This window comes from Dermacentor albipictus, chromosome 1 (genome assembly GCF_038994185.2).
Source record: "Dermacentor albipictus isolate Rhodes 1998 colony chromosome 1, USDA_Dalb.pri_finalv2, whole genome shotgun sequence".
Classification (NCBI taxonomy): domain Eukaryota; kingdom Metazoa; phylum Arthropoda; class Arachnida; order Ixodida; family Ixodidae; genus Dermacentor; species Dermacentor albipictus.
The window spans coordinates 258,898,150-258,921,095 of record NC_091821.1 but is presented as its reverse complement, the minus strand read 5'-3'; the positions used below and the strand labels follow the sequence as shown (position 1 = coordinate 258,921,095).

The window sequence follows — 22,946 nt, the reverse complement described above, 5'->3', positions numbered from 1 at the left end:
GATGACACCTACTATTGACGCAAAATGAATTTGTTGTGCTTTTCAACGTGAACGTTATAGATACGATGTTTCCCAGCTAACGTTAGCCAAGCTGTGTTAAGGAAACAAAAAAAAAGGGGGAGGGGGGTTTAGAAAAGGCCAATGCAAGATACAATTATACCGTACGTCTTCAGATCGTAAGTTGCACAGTGTTTCTTAAAGATTTGTATTTCTTTGAACACCTTGGCTAACGTAAGCTAGGACACCATATATATATATATATATATATATATATATATATATATATATATATATATATATATATATATATATATATATATATATATATATATAGCGGCCATCAGACAGTGAACAAAGCGAGAACAAGGTGAAAGCAGGAGCCAACGTTTCGACAAGTGGACTTGTCTTCTTCAAGGCGACGTATGCTTTCCTCGCCACAGTATATATATAGGTGGGGTTCTTCTAAAGGGGAGAGGGTGTAAGGCGGGTGGGTGCGGCAACGAGGGAAGGTGCGTTAGCGTGTCGAATTGAGAATAATGGAATGCTGTGATAGCAAGCTTGATCAAGGACAGTACCAAGAGGACAAAAACTATTGTGAGACTATTAAAAGAACGTTAAAGAAAATGCTTCGCTTGTGCCACCGAGGTATAACAGGCTAGTACCAAGAGGACAGTGTGAGACACTGTATTACCCATACGCTTATCTTTTTATGTAATATAGGCTATGAAGCCATCAAACGCCAACATCATCGCAAGAGCCGAGAACTACTATAACTTGGACGAAACAACACACGAAGAAAGACCTCCTACAAAACTCGTGAGAAAAACTGGAGACCGCACCGCACCGTCGATGCCACACAATGGAGTAGGTCTGTTTAAACAAATCTTTCAATGGCATATCTAGGTTGAAGCGCGCAGGCCAAAGCGACAGGCGCTGTGGTGTCGGATTAAAATGTAGACGCAAAGCTAGGCGGTCGCCAACGGAATGGCCTCCGGGTCTCGACCGTGCCCTAGTTGCCCTCTCCGGCACGTGTGCAGAGCGACAGGCAAGGCGGGCGGGTAGCGGGCGGCGGCGCCTGTCTCGAGCGACCGCACCTTGTCTCGATGGCCGCAGCGAAGACACCGCGTGAACGCGACGGACGTCACGAACACCAGGCGACACTCTCGACGCCAGACAATAGAGCCCGCATTGTGCCCGGATCACTACGAGTCGCGGGTTTCCTTAGGCAAGGAAGCAGGGATAAAGGAATCGCGAGAACGATACCAACCGAACGCGCGCTTTGTCAGGAAGAGGAGGAGCAGCAGCAGCAGCAGGGTTACGCAAAGGGCATTTTCATCGGGGAACAAAACAATCCCATCTGCCTTTTGTGCTGCCCCAAAAGGATGCGCTGTCAGACGCATCGTAGATGCGATTGCTCTGCCCTGGCAGCTTCACCGCGTGCAGATGCGCTTCTGCAAGAGGACGGCCCGATGTGGGGCCTTGTTTGCCATATCGGTCATGGCTCTGTATGCTGCGCCGCGGGAGCTGCTCTTTTGCGACTACGGAATGCGCGCAAGCATGGAGCCATGTCCATATTTCGGCAAACACCGAGTAAATGTTTCGCGAATGGTATGCGCCACAATGAGCAGAGAAAGCGTACGAGATATAGAAAAAGTCGCAGTTTCGCCCGAAAGGCTAAGTACCGATTTCGATAGCAAATTAGTAGATAGCTATACGAAGTGAGGATAGTAGTTTTATCGGCCGTATAAACTTGTAAACATTCGCTTACTAGCTAAATAACCAATGACATAATGCGCAAGCGCGACTGAACGAGGATGTAGGAAGAAACGGACACACAAAGACAGCGCTGTCTCTCTTTCTTTCTACGTCCTCGTTCAGTCGTGCTTGTTCAGCCCCTCGCCTCACCCCCGCGCCTCGCGAGCGACAGGAGAGGGCGCGCTTCCAGCCCGCCTTCCTCGCTCGCACACGAGAGATGGAGCCGCGTTCGCCGACTAAAGCTCGCACGCTTTCACTAGCACATACAGCATAAGGCGCGCGGCGACGATTTTGTAGACCTTGTACTTTACACAGAACCTCACGCCGACGGTAGAAATACGCCTGGAGTGTCCATATAATTGCTATCGCAATAAAAAGATCCTGACAACGAAAAAGCTGATGCCTTTTGCATGCGCATCGCTCAATTATCCTTCCAAAGTCAAGGGCACAAAGAGTAATCAAGTTTAAAAATCTGACATCCGAAATCCCTTTTTGTCACTCTGGGTTCCACTACATATGCCATGCGTATTCAAGAGATTTCGTCGAGAGGAAGCCTCACTTGTATATCGAATAAGAACAGGATCTGCTAGTACACCAGCATGGTTATTTAGGACGGGGCGCATCAATTCTCCGAAGTGTACGACATGCGACGAGACAGGAGACATGGAACACTTTCTCTGGTCGTCCCCAAAATTCCAAGATGAAAGCGACGCTCTCCTGGAAAATCTGCAACAAAAGGACCTTCCGCATACGTGCCTGCAACACCTTTTGTTCCCCGAAGTATCAGTTACAGCGATGGACATATGGTGAAACACCACAGTTATTCTATAAGAGACGCTCGGGCGGCGCAATTGCCGGCCTTGAGCACTAGGCTAAACGTGCCTGTTGCTACAGCTCACCACCACCACCACGCGAAAGAATCACTTCCGACAGAAAGATTTAAAAAAAAAGAAAATATCATTATTTAAAAGCCATTTTTATCGTCCAGTTCGCACACGAAAACGAGGAACATAACACAGCCCATGTTTTTACTTTATTTGACGCAATATTTAGTAATGATATCGGTACGTAATTAACAACGATACCATTACACTTTTATAATTCGCAACCACGTTACCATTTTTCAGAACACGCATAGTGACAATCTTCGTTCATCTTGATAGCTGCTTATGTTTATGGTATCTTGCGATCCAGTTTAGGGAAATGGGGCTTCAATGAAGCGAACAATAGTATGGTGAATTTCAACTTAAAAAAATTTTTTTTTCGCGGATTTCAGTAGGTTTTGTCTTTTCTCTGGTTAAACAAATAAGCCAGCAAGCAGACGTTCATGGTTTGTCTGTCTTTTTGTTTTTTTGTGATGACTGAAGATGGTCCCGCTTTTAGACTAATTTGTTCGAGCATCTACAAGTTGACCCGCGGGTTTATTCTTCGCCAATCTTCACCGTTCGAGCAGCGGTTGCACCCTGAGAGAATGAGCACAGTTAGGGTGAACACGCAAGCGCACGGCCGCGCTATGCGAAGTGGATGAAAAGAACTAGGAAGTTTATCAGCAAGTATGCGGCCTGTATGATGGGCAACACAGCAACAAAGACGGTCAAGCGGAAGGTCAGAGAGGCTGAAATAATCTCATGGGTGGCGGCAATGAAAAAGAAACTTGCCATGAGTAACTGCTTAAGAGGAAAAAAACGAAATCAGGAAAGAAACCATTTATGAGAAAACTCAAAGGGAAGCTCATTACTTTTCGAAGCGAGATCAGGATGCCTTAGAACACGCACCTATAAAGCGAGATATAAGAAGGAAGAAGAAGCATGTGCTTGCTGCGATAAAGCTAGGGAAACGACGTAGCATGCTTTATTAGAATGTGAAGACGTCTGCCCAGCGGTCGATTTAGGCACCACCGGCCTCCTTGAAGCCCTTGGGTTCAGCGGGAGCAGTGGTAAAGCAAACATGTCCGTAATAGGCATTAGTAAGAGACGATCGGAGGATTTGTGGAACAAAAGTAGGGAGACGACAAAAGACGGAGACCTACAAAAGCACAGATCGCAATAGGAGATCAGAAAATTTGGGCGTGGTAGTTCATAGTGTTTTTTTTTTCTTTTTCCATTGTTTAACCTAGGTAGGACATTGGGAAGTATAATAGCAAGAGCTTGGTGGCGCAACCCACCGCCCCGTTCCAAAGGGGACGCTCATAACATCCATCCATCCATCCTTCGAAGCGCCAGTGCAGCCAGCTAGGCCACGCATCAAAGCAAGCGTGCGCATGCGCAGTGATGCCTCACGGTGTGGCCTCGTGTCGTTTGCTTCATTTTTTGCCCTCGACAGGACCCAATGTAGAGCATTCAAGACAATTATTCACTATCACATTCCTGTGGCGGGAAGCCAGCAGTGTGTTCCGGTACAGCACGTAAAAGGCCTTACAAGTTTTTGTGCGCAAACAAACAGGGACGAGAAACAGCACACAAGGACGAGCGCTTTCTCGTCCTTGTGTTGCTGCTCTTCTTCGTCCCTATTCTTTTTTTTTTTTGCGCACAAAAACATTAAAGATGAATCTGTTCCAACAGGCCGACTCGCAGTTATGTAAAAGGCAGGTTGCCAACTTGAGCGTTAATGAACTAGATATACGTCAGTTAACCTTTCTGTCACGGAAAATCAATTTGGCCCCTCTCGTCACCGCTAGCTTTTCACATAAGAGCCAAATCTCTATCAAGAAAGAACACTTTGCTGGAGTCGTTGCAGTTAATTCGCCTCGGGGTGGGACATTCGCAAGCCATTTACATGCGACGCGCAAACGAAAGGCTAGCTTCGCAGCTACAAGTCTGCTCGTGCAACACTGCTGCGAGCGCAGTTTGGCACGGTGCAAGCAGTTTAGAGCGCCCGAAAAAATGTAGCAGACGACACGGAGCGAAGCGCACGCGCAGGTTTGCAACGGTGCGCGGCCGCGCCGGCTGCAATGGCGTTCGCGAGAGCCGCAGCCCCGCGCTCCCGTGTTCACCGTAACTGCGCTCATACCTGTACTTGTTCGTTGTTCATGGGGGTGAACGCGTTCATGTGTCATGCCCGCACCGAACCAAACACTTCTAGAAGATTGTCTGAGCAGGAGCTTCGCCACGCCGTCACGAAGCGTTTTCAAACTTTCTCCTGCTGCCGATAGAACTACAATAAAAGATGGCAGGTCTGGAGCTTTCTCCGTTCAAATTAAAGAAGAAAACAACATGAGAAGTAGTATCTTATAATAACGTGGTATTTGATAACTTATTCAGGATGTGTCATTGAATATTCACGACTGGTCGATTTTAAGCACAACAGTGAACGGATTTTTTGGTATACGTTCTATAATAGCTGTACCAACTAAGCTAAGCTTACGCAAGCAGAATGGCGCTAAAAAAATTCTATACTGTAAGTGAACCAGCGTGTAGGTACAACGTAGTACAACGACGGAACAAAATTTTCACGACTTGCGTGATCTGAACTAGTGGTCACTTAAGTCACATCAATCGTCGCGACGTCGACTACCGCGTGCAGCGCTCTAGCTTTGAATGCATGAGCCTCGTCTCGGAGCTGTGAACGATTAGCTGCATTTGATAAACTTCACAGCACAAAGCGAATGTGAAGAATCAAGACTCGCAGACGAAAGTTGCTGCTCTTTCCGTTTCAGGTTACACCACCCAATCTCCTCCGAATTCAGACACGGAAACCCTTTCCATCGTAAAAGCACACGTGATACAAACACTTACGTGACGCACCTACCAAACGCCAAATAGATTTCCATACTGTGAATGTGTAAGGGGGGACGTGAACAAGACTGCCGGCAACGCTACGAGAACGGATCTGACCCACGCAAGCATTCATTCGGCGTGTTGGTAAAAAGAGCACAATGAAGATGGGAGGCGCTGCGAGCCAGCACTTAAGCACACAACTTCCTCGGCGCGCAGACGCACCAGGAGAAGGGCCATCGCCGGGCAACAAAAGGACCACGTCGAACTTGGCGCGCTGCGATCGATGCGAGAACACTCGCGTTCGGAATTGATGACCTTCCTTCGGAGGGGTACCAGCCTCGGACGGAGCAGTTTCTCCTGATAAGGTCCTGACATGCCGATCGACCGCAATCGTTACGGACCGCGCGACGCTCTCCCGAGTCGCCCCGAGAGAGGCGATCGTTGTCGCGGGCCCTCGTGTGACGCTGGGGTGCCATTCCGCGAGGCGCACACTGACGGGGCCACGAACTATAGCACATGCCAGGACTGCCGCGGCAGCCGGCGTTGCTTATGGATGAAGTTGCACGCGCTGGCGCGACCACCGCGACTCAATAATTCAGCCGCCGTGGTGCACATTACGGTCAGCCTCGGAGCGAGACGAGGCGGGTTCCCGAGAGGCGCAAGCGCGCATACCAGGAGCGCGAGCGGGCGCTGAATAATGGAAGGCGTCCGGGATGGACGACGCTCTCGAGGCGCGGCCACGCGTCCTCATCTGCTGCCGAGAACTCGTGCGAGAACACCACGCGCCGGGCCCAATGTGCCGCGCAGGGCACAACAGAGCACGCGCTCGTACATATACACGGCCGCTCGTAGCTGCACCAGCGAGCTGGCGACAAAAAAAGGGCGCCTAAGCGAAAGCGGACCGCGTTCGTTGCGATTACTGTTCACAATGCTCCTGTTCCTTGCGGCGCTAAGCTTGTATACGATTGACTCCAGCCCCTGCAGTACAAATGCGCCGGTAAATAATTTTGGCTTTAATTATTACGGTGTGTGTTCGGTCTCTTCTGTAGGCTCAAGCACACATTGACCAAGCTTGCGCATAACGCACACATCACGCGACACCGATAGTGGAAATAGATATGGAGAAACACTGGCGGTGTCGAGGTTGACGTTCCCGCTTATGCGCACCTGTTCGCCGGGAAAATAATGACACTGGGAGAGGAACCCGTGAACCAGCATCCCATCAGCCGAGTACACTTCGCCTCATCAAACGTCGCTTCCGCTGCGCGGAGTTAAATGGCACATGCGGCGAGGACGAACCGCGTAAAGCAGTATAGGGTGTCAAACTTGCGAATAGAATAGGGCTGCACAGTGAAAAGCCTTCCTTCTATATAGAAAGCCCTTCCGACAAAGGAAAACATTAATCGGCGCTTTACAACTATTTGTGCGCGAATTCTACAAGAGCTCATTTCGCAAACGCGTTGTGTGTGCACAAACCAGAGATCTTAACACATGTCATTGTGGATGGTTCATTCTCAAACGGAAGAACACACAGTAGTACTCTTAGTATTCCGTGTAGGTACACCTACGACATATGGCATGTCGGTAGACGATCTATGCATATATATCTACCTAATGCGTCACATGAGCTCTCGCTCAAAATGAGGCTATAGATGGCGCACGTGTAAATGACTGATGTGCTGCACAGGTGTAGGTGCAAGGTAAAGAATTGAGTGAATGTAGGCAAAATAACCTATTTATTTTGCTTTTTTCAGCTTCTCAAGATTATTTTCGCTCACTAAATAGCGATAAGGTCAATAAGGTCAATTAGTAGCCCTGATGCCTAAAGATATGGTATGGATAGGAAGATAGGCCAGATGCCTGCTCCCAACACTGCGCACTCCGCGAAGACCGCAATTTGAAGGTTGTTCCGCATCCGCATCCATGGCACTGCATAACACTCCCAGGGCCACGTGACACATGCATGCACACAAACACGCAGTAAAGTGAACGGCCGGACAGCCACCCCCGCAGCAAGGGTTACGCGGATGTCGCAGATTGGGCTCCCAGCTCATCGCCCATTTAACCCTCACTCCACGATTCTCCCGAATCTAATGAAGAAACGGCTCATTGCCCCCTATGCTTTCCTTGGCTTCACTGCGTGAATTCGTACACGACGTATGTTCATTTAAGTTACGCCACAATGAAACACAGAGCGTCACACACACAGAGCGGCAGTCGCCGAGTATTGCGCATACGGCAGTCGCGGCAGCCCAACGCCCGCAGCGGATGCGCGAGGTGTGGCCATCCTCCGCCCGGCACGACAGACGCGCCTGCCGTGGCGCTGACGTGTACGGATGGGGCTTTGTTCTGGAGCGTCTTCACGACGCGCACGTGCCGCGTGACAACTGTCGCCGTCGTCAACCTCGCGTGCACTTTCAGTGAAGACGCAAGTTGGATCTTCTTCAAAAAGAACCACACGAAATAAGCAGTAAAAGATACACAACCAAACGCATATACGCAGAGCAGTAGCGAAAGCGGACGCGACGCAGTTTGATACGCGCGTCGAGCATGCACAGATTATGGTTTGCGCCACGGCGAAAATTGACCACCTGTGTCGTACGCAGCGAGTGATGCGAGGATAGACAAGCAAGCATGACAGCCCGACTGCCATTCCGGTAAGCCCTTCAAGCAGCGTGTGCTCTCAGTTAGATGCCGGGGATACATAAGTTTCCCGCCAGTAGCCGTGCGCAGCATGCAGCTGATAAAGACACGGCACAGAGACGTGGTAGGGCACGGGATGGAGGGAGAAGGAAAAATATTTTCTTCGTTTCTAGCTGAAACTTTCGAAAACAAATGCCTAGTGCAATACTTATACAAAAGGCTCCGCTTCGTGCGTAATGACTCGACTCGTATATCTCAGCTTTGATGTACTTTTCTTTACTGCCGCACTTTGTGTTCGTTGTGCGTCAAAGTAACTTTGACCCGATTCTCAACAAATAGAAGCAAGAGTTAGAAAACATCAGAGCAGTGAACGTTTCTATAAAGGTGCTCACAGATATGCTTCTCTTAATTTCGGCCATACAGACACAACTTTACACACACTAAAACGCCCACGTATTAAAGCGCAGCCTTTATAACGGACTACGGAGAAATTAAACCTTAAAAAGAATCTTTTTTTCATAGCCGACTACAATATAGTAATCACGCTATGAAAAGACTTTATTTCTTGTCGAAAAAAATTTCAATTGATTACGTTATAATACCGATGCCTCGAGAATACGAAAGCGCAATGAAAATTTTCATTTTTACTTCTTTTCAAACGTTGAAATCGGCGATGGTCGAGAAGCACATCCGATGCATGAAACAAGCGCTTTCGCATGCTACGCCACCATTTCAACTCAAAGTTTCAATTTTATGCCGCTGCAGTGGCAACCAATAACAAGGAAAAACACGTGAACGTGCTTTCCCGACGCCCCAACTTTAGTCATAAAATTAGGTGCGTGTAAAACCGGGAGTGTGGTGCATATTATTGCCTGCATGCCTGCCTGCAAATGAAACAAGGCAAAACATTCGGCATCTGAAGGTGACTGGAATAACTACCGCGAGCAGTCAAAACTATGTCAAATAGAAATTGCGGGAGCCAAAGAAATTATTTAATCATGATCTATCAACCTCACTGAGAACGAATACTCAAAAACTTTGGAAAGTAATACATCCTAAGCCCCCTTCAGTTAGTCTCGTAACGATAGCAAAAGACGGCGAATTTCTTCAGACATCTGAGGCTGCCACCGAATTGAACTTATTTTTCAGCTCCGTGTTTACTAAGGAAACACCGATTCGTCCAGGTGTTAACGCTGCTACCATTAACGCGGTCATGAATGACATTCTGATTTCGCAGGAAGGAAGTGAGCAAGCTATTGATCGTTTGCCAAATAATTCAGCCCCCGGACCTGACAACATATGTCCAAAACTACTGAAGCTAACTAAATCAGTGACAGCTCGTATCCTCACTGCAATTTTTCGGCAGTCTATTGATACAGGAAAAGCGCCTGACGCCTGGAAAATGGCTCGTGTTATACCTATATTTAAATCTGGAGATCCTTCTGCCCTTTCAAATGATAGGTCTGTCTCGTTAACTAGCCTACCCTGCAAAATGCTGGAACACATAATATCATCGGTAATAATGACGTACCCCGATCAGCACAATTTTTTTTTTCAAAGCAAACACGGGTTCTTGTGTGGTCGTTCTTGTCAGCCACAATTTTTCGAAATCGTAGCCGACCTTCATGACGCTGTTCATCACCTAACAATGCAGGGTGTCTACCAAGTTGACATTTCCAAATTCCCCGAGTTTTCCAGGTTTTCCCTGAGTGCCTTTGCAAAATTCCCTGAGTGATGCAGAACTATGTTTTCCGTCAAGACGGGCTGAAATCATATCGCCCGATGCTGTCACTCTCTGGTAAGCATACAAAAAAAAAAACGACAGTTCAATTTGAATACTAAGGAGTAGTGTTTATGTTATTCAAAAAGAGAATAGAAGGGAGGGGTTAGTAAAATGCACAGCAAATAATATGTCCCCGAAAAAACTTGCAAATCGAGTCAGACATTCTCAAATACGAATAAAAAGGAGATGCACACAGAAGAAAATATTTTCGAATATGAGCTATTTCTATCAACTGATAGCAAGCTCAGTGGTATTAGGCCCGGACGTTGTCACAATTGAGATTCTCTCTCAACAGCTCGTAAGTCAACCTCAACTGTCCTGACATCCTCTCAACCCGCGCACGACGCCCCAATGTTGTGTTTCACTGCTTTAAAGAGTTTATTTTGGTTTGGATGAGGGACACCTGCATCTCGGCATCAGCCAACACTTTGTTTTTTGAGCTCAAGCTCCTTCAAAACGGCGGCAGCACGCTTCCTTTCCCGTTCATTCCTCAATGCGCAGGTCCTTTCTGTTCTTGTCCTCCTTCCGCCACTCGTTCGCCCCACAGACCACTTGAAGCATCTTGGTCAGTTGCACAGTCCACGTCCGACTTATCGAACTCCCTAGGGGCCGCGAAAACGTCAGAAAAGTCGGCCAGTTGGAAAAAATAAATGCATGTCATTTACTGCCCTTAAGGTCTTAAACCGCCACAGGCACATTCGAAAACGCTATGAAGGCCTTCCGGTACACGTATTAGGCATATCGGAGCTCGTACTGTGACAGGATATACCGGGTGCGCGCGTGTGTAATTAAGGAATACATACTGTGTCCCATGGCAATTGCCTCTTCCCACGCCTGTTATGCTTCACTGCAATACTTTTGCGTATGCTTCATCGAGTAACATATGTGTAAGGAGGAGAAGCTGACTTTCGGGAACTTGCATTATGCAACGCATCGTGCTTTCCAAGCTTCTAAGCCAATCGCGAGGACCACAAAGGCAGAGTCCGTGCCATTGCTGACAGCAGCGAATTATTTCAATAAAAAACACGGCATCCAACGGCAAGAAGCTTCATAGCGAACGTCGGTGCAGCTAGGCCTAGCGTTGCCGCCGTGGTGGCTACGGCTGTTAGCGGATCTGCGTGCGAGAGCGCCGGTTCGAGGCGGCAAGGTAATCAAAATGGCAGCGGTGGCAGCTTTGATTAATGCCGTTCCGGACCTGCGGTCACGGCAAAACCTCCGGAAAATCGGACGGCGAGGGGTTCTTACGTTTGAAATTTCAGACTTTCTGATACACTGACTCTATGGGGTGCGTTGGTGGTGAAGTCGGTCGTTGACTGTGCACTGGCAACTCCTCGAGCCGACGACAGGGCGTCAAAGATGATTCATTACGATTCTTGTCTGTTACTGGAGCCAGCATTACCTCGACTTGCGACCCTTTCAATAAAATTACAGCTAATTTTCCCTGATAGAGGCACAAATTCCCAGAGATTTCCCTGAGTTTTTCCAGACTACTCAAAATCCCTGATAATTCCCGGTTTTCCCGGTTGGTAGACACCCTGTAAAAAGAATTGACGCGGTCTTCATCGCCTTCGCAAAAGCGTTCGACAAGGTTGCTCACACTCGTCATACAATGAAACTTGCAAATCTTAATTTAAACAGGAATGTCCTGAACTGGATCATTAATTTTTTAGCTAACAGACACCAGTTTGTTTCTGCCAATGGATCTTGTTCTGCACTAACCCGCGTAAAGTCTGATGTGCCGCAAGGCTCTGTGCTTGGGCCGATTCTCTTTATTTATATTAATGACATAAGCAGTAACCTTATTTCTGCTATTAGACTATTTGCTGACGACTGTGTTACTTACAGAAACATCACTGACTCTTGATATTAATGCGCCTTGTAGTCCGATCTTGACGAAATCGCTAAGTGATCTGACCAATGGCAGATGGTGATTAATGTTTCCAAAACAAAAGCTGTAACATTTACCACGGCTGAACTCACTGTGTCCTTTTATTCTATCAATAACATGGCCACTAAGAAGGTTCCTGCAGTAAAATAGTTAGACGTTCATATTTCTTCAGACCTGACATGGCTCCAACTCATTGATTACATCACCACCAATGCGTTGAAGACCCAAGGTTTTATTACGCGTCACTTACATTCCGCAAATCAGGAAACCAAACTATTAGCATACACAACTTCAGTCAGGTCGCAACTAGAATACGCCGCTATTATCTGCAACCCGCATCAAGCATACCTTGCCGGGAAACTCGAATCATTGCAGAATAAGGCCGCTAAGTGTATCATAAGGAAGTACTCTCGCTACTCCAGCATTACTGATATCAAATCGCGTCTGAATTTATGTTCACTGGAAACGCGAAGACATGTTACACTGTTAGCTCACTTTCACCGACTTTATTACAATCCTGCGCCATTCACAGAATCTCATACCAAACCGGCCCATCGCATCTTTCCCCGATTAGACCACGGCATTAAAGTACAACCAAAGATCCCTCGTACCAAGCTTATGCGTCATTCGTCATTGTTCCTTGCCATCTACCACTGGAATAAGCTGCCTACGGAAATCGTTTCTCTCAACAACCACGACGCTTTTGTTAGCAAACTGAAGCGCTTATTGCATGCCGACTGTTACAATTGTAGTATTCTCTATTGTTGCCACTACCATTGTAATTCTACTTTTTTCCAGTATGTTCTCAGTGATTGCAGTGTATATTTTAGCATGTTTTATCAAGTTATGTTCTCCGTAAATGGCGCTCGTTTTGCTTCTATAGCTTCATTATTTATTCACCGTGATATGTTATGTAATGTTATCTAAACCACTATGTAATGTCGGTAAACAGGCCTTTAGGGTATACATGAATAAAAAGGGTTAAATGAAGCTGCTGTTGCTTCGTTTCTTCCTACAAAATAAACCTCATGTTTATACTTGTGTTTCTCCTTGCAAATAGCGCGAAATGGGGAGTTTTAGAAATAGGCGACCCAAAGTTAGAGGACGCAATATTTGGAAGGCGTGCAGAAGAGCGAAAAAAGAAAAAGCGTACAAAAGGTTTTGGCTTTTGGTACGCAATGCCGCTTGAGGACGCTATTTATAAATAAGGCTCCCTATTGGCGCATGGCAACATAGTGAAAATCTGTGCAGCCTGGTGAGTGACAAAGAATGAGTGCCATCCCGTTAGATGACTCGACGGTCAGAGGAAACGAAGAAAGCGACAGTGGAGCGATTTGCCGACAGCGAACGCTTTGCCTATTTTCGCGACAAAGGATAGACAAGGGGGAGGTGTGGCAACTGTATACGACACTCATGATTGATAGCGCGAACACGAACAGACGGTGAGAAAAGGAGACAAGCGCTTATCTCCAGTGAGGAAAGGAGAGAAGAACTTATCTCCATGGGTCTTTTCTTATTTACGCCAGTTCCCTGCCCTGCAAATGTAAAAAAGAAAGAAAAGGAACCCGAGACCGCGTTTCAATGACAGGCCCCGTCAAATTCCCCGAATCGTCACAATTGCGCGGCACACCGTTCGCGTGCTCAAGGAGCAGCGGTCCATTGTCCGCAGACAAAAAGAAAAAAAAGGGAAAATAAGAAAACAAAGAAAAAATCTCTCTGCCGACAACAGTTCAGCTGGCTTATCAGGCGCCCAAACACAACATAGGAAAACGGCGCGGTCAGCGCTAACGACGTGGGAAGTCGCGGGGACAGTCAGCACGTGATGCGCACGCAGAGAAATCGTTACAAAGTGGCTGAGCTGGATCGGCATTATCGATGCCCGTACTTGGCAGATTGCCGCACCACGAGCGGTTCCGCCCTTCCCCGACGCCAAGGCTGGCACCACGGGAAGCTGCTTTCTCAATATACACTCGGGAACGCTGCGATTCCCGTGGGCGTTGCGAGCAATTTGCGAGGCGGAAACGCAAATCCGAATGGAGGGACGCGTCCTGCACGTTCGCTGCTCTCTCGGCCTATAATCCGAGATCGGAGGCTCGCTTGTCGGTCGTGTTCCGATCGAGGCCAAAATACAAAAACGACACTACAGCTAAAGCCTCGCCTCGAGGTCGGTCTGATAGACGCCGCCGGGCAGATTAATAAGTGCGGCTCCGTTCCTTCAGAACGCACTCAAACAAAACAACCAGTGCGATCAGAAAATGTCCTTTTTACAACACGGACGCACACACACACGCATCTTTCCTATCAAAAGTCACGACCTCAATTCAAGTTAGGGAGTTAATTGATTAATCATTATAATTAGCAGCGTAATTAGTACACAAACGTGATCCTCGAACGAATATTCTCGAGCAATCATTTTCTGAGGTACAATCACTTACGCGAGATTTCACGTGACTCGATCGGCACCTGACGTGTCGACGCCTATGTCCTCTAAAGCGTTCGTCGCCCAGTGCCAGGATCGCAGCCACCCGTAGGCGACGCCGTGTCAGACGCTGAGCCAAGAGAAATCGGGCGAAAGTGATTGGATCTCCGAAAGTGATGATCGTTCGAGAATATAGCCAAAGAGTGAGACGGCCGCCTCTTCGACCTCCGCTGAAATGCGAAGAGAATTCGATATCAAACTTATTCCTCACAAGGAAAGCTCACGTGCCCCAAAGTACCTGCACATAGCGCGACGAACACCAAGAGGGATTTAGAAACAGCGTGTATCTTAGAAACAGCGTATACCCAAGCGACTTGCGCGTGCTCAAAATTAGCGTCGGCAGCACTGCGCGCGCGCAGAACCAAAACTGCGCTTGGGTTCTGGTTCTGTGTTCATTCTGCACGTTGAGCCGAACTTTGGGTCCCCTATTTTTTTAAAAACTCACTAATGACGCATAAATAGAATACATTGCAAATACGGCGCGCGCTATGGAAAATAGCCAACGGAACTGTCAGAGTGCCACAATCAGGGAAATGGTATAGGGAACGGCCAAATGCTGAAATTCCCTCCTTTCCGATGGAAGATACATATAGCATCTCGTGCAAGTACGTTGCAACTGTCCTTTGAACAATGTCAATCCAGGGACAGCTCGCACGAATCATTAAGTACGCAGGTAAATGGGCTTATATATAAGCAGCAGACAACTGACAATAAGTTATGGTATAGAATGCAGCAAAATGATGTGAAGTAACAACAAGATACCGGTCTTGTCGTTACTTCACATTTCCCGTCATTTTACACCATAAACTATGCACGAACACAAGTAGTCATACTACTATAAGTCGCCGCACAGTAAGCTATCGAGTGGCAAGGCACACTTCCACGAAAATTTACGTTTTCAGGCGGCTTACGGCCAGCTTTTCTAACCATCGGTGAGTTTACCTTTACGCGAAAAAATGCATCTTGCAAGAGGCTACAAGGTGGACAGCAACAAGCTGCTGGACAGTATTTGCAGTAAGTTCATCCAAGAGAATTGCATGCGATGAATTGCGAACAATAGAAGACAAAAAAGAAAAGCTGCTTCGGGAAACTTTCAAGAGCCGTATTTTCTGACGATTTATTCAATTTTCCAATTATATTCACCTTCCGTCATTGACCCGGACACGTCGCCGCTCCGCCGTCATATCGGCCGCTCGGCGCTATGAGCGACAAGAAATGAAGGACGGAAACGTTAGAAAATATCAAGTAATTCGGCGACTACAGCAGAAGACTGAAATAGGCTGGTAAGGTAAGGCGCTAGGGAACGGAGCTCGTGGGGACAACCACGACGCGTATTATGACGCCGTCGATAATGGCGGCGCAGAGTAGACGCGTGCTAATGACGAAGAGCGAAATGAAATGAAACGTCAGAAGATACAGCGCTACGGTCGGCTCCACTCACAAAACGCAGACACAGTCAGAAAAAATAAAAAGACACAACAGCCAGAGGAGGTCAATTTATCACAGGCTTCTGTACACCGAGACAGGGGGAACCAACATAAACGCAAGCGGCAGAGAATGTCGGTCCTACTCGGGTACACTTTAAGCATGCTGGGGCCGGCATAATACGTAACGATTCTATTCCAATGCTATTTCTTTTCGCCCTTCGCCAGTCGTCCGAGCGGCGCTTCCCCCACGTTATCACCGGGACCGGCTGGCCGTGAACGGTGGACGATAAGACAGGGACAGAATCGAACGAAAGGAATCCTTACATTATGTACCGGCCTAGTATACAAACGGGCAAGCCGCAATGAACGGTAAAGCTATGGAGCGAGGAGGAGAAACACGCCACAATAAAGTCTAACGAGATCGTGCACGAGTGTTGTAGCGGCACGCGAGCCCGCGCAACATCTCAACTTGGCCACGACGAGCCCCGGCAGAACGAAGCGCGCGACAGTACAGCCGCCGATGGCAGACTGTTGACAACAGCCATGCCCCCCGATAGGTGATCGAAGCGCGCGGGCGGAACGGACTGGCGGGCGGCTTCCGCGTCTTCTACGCAGCGCACGAGGCACTGAACCTTGCCCTCGCTGATTAGGCGTGCGCGCCGAGAACAAGAAGAGGGGCGGAGGAAACTCGCAGGAGGCCGCAATCGCCCGCACAATGCCCCGGGCCGGGCCAGACTGAACTGTGCACAGGGAGCATTGTGCACACGTGGCTAACCTCACGTATACGCGCAACACCATCTGAACGCGACTGTGGGCTCTCCGACAATCCACGGCAGGGGGTGCTCGCCACAAGAAAACCAGGCCGCCTCTGCACCCGCCGGAACTCTCCGATGGCGGTAGACCTAGAGGTGACGAGGTTCCGCGACTTGCAGAAAAGCAATACGAGGTCAAAGGTTGCCTTAGCATAGAGGCCCAGCGGGAGAGAAGCAGGTTCACAGCGTCAAAGTGCAGTATTGTTTCATTCAGACAGCAATAACATTAGCGCGCCCAAATTGAACGCAGGCTACACAGAAAAGGCGTTGCGTTTGAGATGAATCTGCATTCAAATCAGACACAATGTGCCATCGGTGTCTGAATGAAGCGCTCGAGACCTTGCGCATTTCACAGCAGCAGCTTACGAATAGTAAAGTGCGATAGTCCGAAGGCGCAAAACATATGATAGTTTGCTGAGCAACGAAACTCAATTTCGATTACAAACTCCGTGGGTCAGCTAGGGTGTGTCATTATACAAACGGTGTTAACTACTGAAAGCTCGAGAGTAAATAAAAAAAAATTAAAAGAAAATTTCGAAACTTGTGCACGCAGGAAAAAAAATTGAGACATGCACGGTGTAGGTCGCAGCTTCTATACATTCATTAAGGCTTTATTATTTTTTTCATCTATTGCTTTAAACACTCGTCCCCATTATACAGAGCGATCATTTTGAAGTTTCATGGAATTTTGAAAAATCACCTGTGGCAGATAGCATAAGTCTTGTCCTTGAGCTGGATTATTCGAAGAGGCGGACATTACTAGCACGAGAAATGTAAACACATATTCAACTAATTCAGTCCTTAATTACACATACTGCAATTTACGAATTGTAGCCGGCGAGCTCGCAAAACGTATTCACTTGAAGTTAATTTCCAGGATGACACCTATTTCGAGATATTTCCCGAAGTGTGGAACGAAATCCATTGGCGTTCCAGTTAATTTTGTGCTTCAATGCATAAAATAGCCTTTTCGTTAAAAAGTAATTGGAACAACAGCGCGTTTCTACGTAAAAGCTGATGGCGCATATCTCAAAACTGGTGCGCCTTGCAAACACACAGGCTACAACTAGGAAATTACAACGTGCCATAAAGTCATTATTGAAGAAGTTACTGAATTTCTTTATTTAGTTGAACAAGTGTTTCGATTTCTCGTGCAAGTAATGACCGCCTTTCTGAACAATCCAGCTCAAGGACTAGAATTATCTGCAACAGGTGATTTTTAAAAATTCCGGAAAACGTCAAAATGGTCACCACGTATAATGTGCGAGAACTCACGCTGACGCTCTAGGCTACAAAACAGGCACGCACCCGCCACATCGAACTAAAGCTACGATTCGCTGCAGCTCCCGACAACAGGTTTCTGCGGGGCCTAAGAGGCCGCGTTTAATGTCAGCGTGAAAACCGCGTAAAACTAACTACTATCGTTACGGTAACTGCGTTGGAGGTACAATAAAGGAGATATTTAAAGACTAACACGTGGTTCTGAAGTATCACAGTAAATGCACTATAGAAATTCAGACTATGCGAAGGACACGAACTCGAATGGCGCGATTGAGCGGCTGCACCTTAATCAATATGGAAGTCGACCAGGTCGGTGAAAAGATCTAAGCAAGTACAGAAGTTCACATACAAAGCAGGTCATGGTGGAGCTTCGGGAAGCATATCTTAAAGTATTAATAATTTTACTCGTTTCCAATGGTCAGCGATTCTAACAGGTTCGAATCATCAAGCGAACAATGCATCAGTATTTATCACCGCAAAATCCACCGAAGCTAATTTTACAAAACACAGTGGGGTCTTATCAGGCACACAAGGAATGACGTTCAGCGAAACGAGGAAAACATTTTCCACAATGAATAACACTATTTAGGTGAACCCGACATATCGAACATTCAATGTGAAAAAAAAACGAAAAAGAAAGCCGACATGTATGCACATCCATTTGTTCTCCAAATGAAACTGCCGTGGTAGGCAAGTTAGTATAAGACTGGAAACAGGAGTCACGATGACTCGCTGAAAATACCACATCGGCATAAGACTCAGCACTTATAAGGAGGTCATAAGGCGCCAAGAATTAAGCTGTCTCGGACAACCTTCTTCCAGGTCTGCCGGAAAGTGGGGCGGTAAAGGGTTTTACGGGCCGCCCTACCACGGCGCTCTGCAAAGTACGCAACTATAGTTGCGTAGCCGAATCGCAGCGCAGCCTAATGCTGGTTCACATCACTCAGAGCACGCCACTGCCTCGGGCGTAGTCTAAACCAGAGCTAGAGCCCCATTTTATTGCAGTTTATGGACAACGAGCGCAGCCGCATGTTGCCACGTCGACTAAGAGCAGAGATGGCATTTCTTCGTCATAAAACGCAGGATATCAAGTTGCTGTGCGCCAGCCTTGAAAACAGCTTCTGTGTTTTGCTTCTCAAGAAGAGCAGCGTCCTACGCGGGAAAAGACTCGCTGTATAGGCGTGAGCCAAAGTTTTCATAAGACGCGCTCGCATCACGTCCATCGAGATCCAACGACGGCCTAAGCGTACGTGCTCTCCACGGTCAATGCAGCTGCCAAGAAGAGCGCGTACAGGGCGAGCAAGGAAACTCCATGAGCGCGACTCGACTGGTACCGGCAGAACAGCGTGGCGTACAGCGACAGCAACAGGGAAGCAACAAGGCCTCCGTACAGGGTTGCCACGAGTGGCGTTAGCTCCAACGGAAGCCGGGCGCCGAAGCCCACTGGCGCCAGTTTGACCGTATACGGAAGACCGACGCCCAGGAGCAGGTTGAGAAGCGGCCCGCCGAAGCACGCAGCCATCGCCATGCTCGGATATCCCTGACGCGCCACGGCCACGTTGGTCACAAAGTCTCCGAGACTGTTGCCCCACGCGAGCACAGTAAGGCCCAAGATGGCGTCGCTGACGCCCGCCACCAGGCCCAAGGTGCGCAAGAGGTCCAGCAGTTCGTTGGCCACACCGTAGATCCACAGCACAGACAGTATAAAACCAGCGTAGCCAAAGGCAAAATGGTAGCGCGGCGCGCTCTCGAAGCTAGAGCTGAACCACACAAGCAGAGCAGCGATACCGCCAATGAGGAGGGCCAGCACCCAGGATGGAAGTTTGTCGGCGACGTAGTCATCGGCTCGGCCGAGAACGACTACCACGAAGACAGGCGCAGTCACGCAGTGTAAAGCATTGAGCGGACGACACCAGTTGTTCTTGGCGTTCTCGTAGTCCACAACAGGCACTGTCAGCACGAGAACGAACCGCACGGGAAACGTGACAACGTCATATATCTTTCCAGCGACACTGCGTTCGGCCCACTCCTCAGGGTCCCAAGGCACCAGCTGGGACAGGAACTCGGCCCAAGGTCCCGGGTCCTGGACCACCACGGAGGTCGGTGTGGCGCCCAGGAGCGGCGTCTTCTCGCTCACCACGAAGGGCTCGAGTGGCGGTTGCGAGCATTGGGAAATGCGGCGCTCGATCGATGCCTCGTGCGAGGCTTGCATGAAGGCCGCGATGGCGTGCTCGTGGTGCCGGTGGAGGTTGCCCGTGGAATTTCGCCGTCGCCGTGCACCGCCGGCGCTGCTGTTGCTCGCCACGCTACTGACTGAGGACCTCCGTTCCTGTGCCCAGTCGGGCGACGCCGGCGGCACGAGAAGGTGACTATGGACCGGAGGCTCCGCGGGCCCGTCCACCACCACTTTGACCGAGCTGTCCGGAAGTGCGCGAAGCTCCTCTGGCTGCGCCTGCTTCCAGAAATGGCCGGCAAGCACGACCACAATGTAGACGCAGTACAGGCCAAGGTAGCCGACGGCATGACCCAGCGTCACGCCCCCGGCGTAGAAGAGGTAGAAGGTCCAAAACGATGCGGCCAAGTAGAAGACTGTGTCGCGCAGAAACGAGTCCGGTTCCAGCTCAAAGCGGCACAGCAAGAACACGGTGCCGGCCACCACGGCGGTGACGAACGTGCCGGCGCCGAGCAGCTCGCCGATGACGAGCGCGGGCCGCGATTGCTCGATGCCGGCGAGCGAGGAGATGATGTCGGGCGCGCCGTTGCCGAAGGCGAGCAGCGTGACGCCGGCCACGCTCTCCGAGAGGTGCAGTGTGCGCGACACGACCACGAGCGCTGGGCACAGGAAGTCGTCGGCAGTCATGCCCAGCACGAGGAAAAGCAGAGCGATGCCGAGCACCTCGGCGCCGATCGGAAGGTAGGGCGCGAGCGAACCGCAGTAGGCGAAGGTGGTGTACTCGAGCCACGACTCGTCCACATGGCAGTCGGCAGTGTCCCGAACGAAAGCGCACTGCAGCGCCGTGATGTTGAGATCGTGCACCTTCTCGCAGGCGGCCATGGCTCCGACCAGCCGCCGTGTGCTATGGAGCGTTCGAGCAGAACGCGTCTGCCGCCGGAGCCGTCGGCGCGAGCCCGCTTTATCGGGGGAACCGCTGCGGCCGATTAGCCGAGAGATCGGCCGCCAGCTCGCGCGGTGTCTCCGCCACAGCTGGCCGCCGGGCGCGCACGCTGTCCGGAGAAACGACGGGGCGACGCGGCTGAAACCTCTCGCGGCCCGGCTCTGTTACGCCGCCACGGGACGGGCGGCCGCTTGCTGAGGCCTCGAAGCAGCCCTCCGGCAGATACGACGCAATCACAAGCACAGAGAAGCGAGAACAATAGTTGAAAAGGAAGCGCTGGATAAGTGCACACGTACTCCATGCGAAACTGCTGCTAGCGGACGTTAACACACACACACACACACACACACACACACACACACACACACACACACACACACACACACACACACACGCACGCACGCACACACACGCACGCACACACACACACACACACACACACACACACACACACACACACACACACACACACACACACACACACACACACGCGCGCGCGCGCGCGTGTGTGAATGATATCAGTATTAGTGTGTGTACGGAATGATATCAGTATTATCTTTGCTGTGTAATGCGCGCCACTGGGACTCCACTAAAGTACGATAGCTTGGGTATATACAGGACCAATGCGAAAACATGCGAAAAGAGACATTTGCAGGCTGACATCAGAAAGGGTATACAGTAAAAGCTCGTTAATTCGAACCGCAAGGGGGAGCCGCTTCAGTTCGAATTAACGAAAGTTCGAACTAACGAAAGTGAAGGAGGGCAACAGTACACTGCGATTTGGAAGCAGTAGGGCATGTCAGAAATTTGGCGTGTCAAAAAGTGATGGCGTGTGCCGCGGGCACACGCCATCTTCAAGTTGAAGCTCTGGCTCCGACTGTGCCACACCACCGATGTCCACCGAAACGAACGTTAGCCGAGGCCTAACACCATCCCATTGAATCGCGACGGCATTTACCTCCTAAGCTGAAAACAGAGGTGCACAACCGATGAAGACTGCCGAGACAAAGACGCTGAACATGTGAAGGTGGCGAAGGCCCTGATTCGTTGGTTCTTGATTGCAAGCGCAGCTGCGACGTACTTGATTCGCTATGTTTTGGAGCTTGCCGTGCCATCTCCGCACAACATTAGCAGCTGTACAAGATTTGCAAAGCCTCCGAGATTCGCAACGGGCAAGAAGTTTCCGAAATTACGTAGAACGGAGGGGCGGCAGCCGCCGCTGCTTTCTGGCTGACCCCGCGTCGGTTAGATTTTTGTCCGATTTTGCCTTCTCTCGCCGTTCTCTCCGTTTCGGAGGCAATACAGCCTTGTGTGTAGGCAGTAGGCGCGCTTCTCTGACCGTGTGCCAGGCGAGCGTAGTTCGAATTATCCGTGAGGGAACCTTCTCGCGTTCGAATTAACGGACTTTTTTATACATAGACTTCTATGGAGCTTGGCCGGACCAAATCGTACAGTTCGAATTATCCATAAATTCGAATTATTGAAGTTCGAATTAACGAGCTTTCACTGTACAGTAAAAGCTCGTTAATTCGAACCGCAAGGGGAAGCCGCTTCAGTTCGAATTAACGAAAGTTCGAACTAACGAAAGTGAAGGAGGGCAACAGTACACTGCGATTTGGAAGCAGTAGGGCATGTCAGAAATTTGGCGTGTCAAAAAGTGATGGCGTGTGCCGCGGGCACACGCAATCTTCAAGTCGAAGCTCTGGGTCCGACTGTGCCACACCACCGATGTCCACCGAAACGAACGTTAGCCGAGGCTTAACACCATCACAATGAATCGCGACGGCCGATACCTCATAAGCTGAAAACAGAGGAGCACAACCGATGAAGACTGCCGAGACAAAGACGCTGAACATGTGAAGGTGGCGAAGGCCCTGATTCGTTGGTTCTTGATTGCAAGCGCAGCTGCGACGTACTTGATTCGCTGTGTTTTGGAGCTTGCCGTGCCATCTCCGCACAACATTAGCAGCTGTACAAGATTTGCAAAGCCTCCGAGATTCGCAACGGGCAAGAAGTCTCGGAGGTTACGTAGAACGGAGAGGCGGC

General features: G+C 49.4%; 2 protein-coding genes across 8 annotated transcripts in view; both read right to left on the bottom strand.

Annotated features, from left to right (window-relative positions):
• LOC139054372 (cyclin-dependent kinase 14-like) overlaps positions 1–22,946 on the bottom strand; it is a 124,324-nt gene that overhangs the window by 29,667 nt on the left and 71,711 nt on the right. The window lies entirely within an intron of this gene.
• LOC139054364 (mitochondrial sodium/calcium exchanger protein-like) lies at positions 18,171–21,117 on the bottom strand. Its single transcript, XM_070531246.1, has one exon. It carries the CDS (start codon positions 20,837–20,839, stop codon positions 19,025–19,027), a length of 1,815 nt encoding a protein of 604 aa, XP_070387347.1. The 5' UTR covers positions 20,840–21,117; the 3' UTR covers positions 18,171–19,024.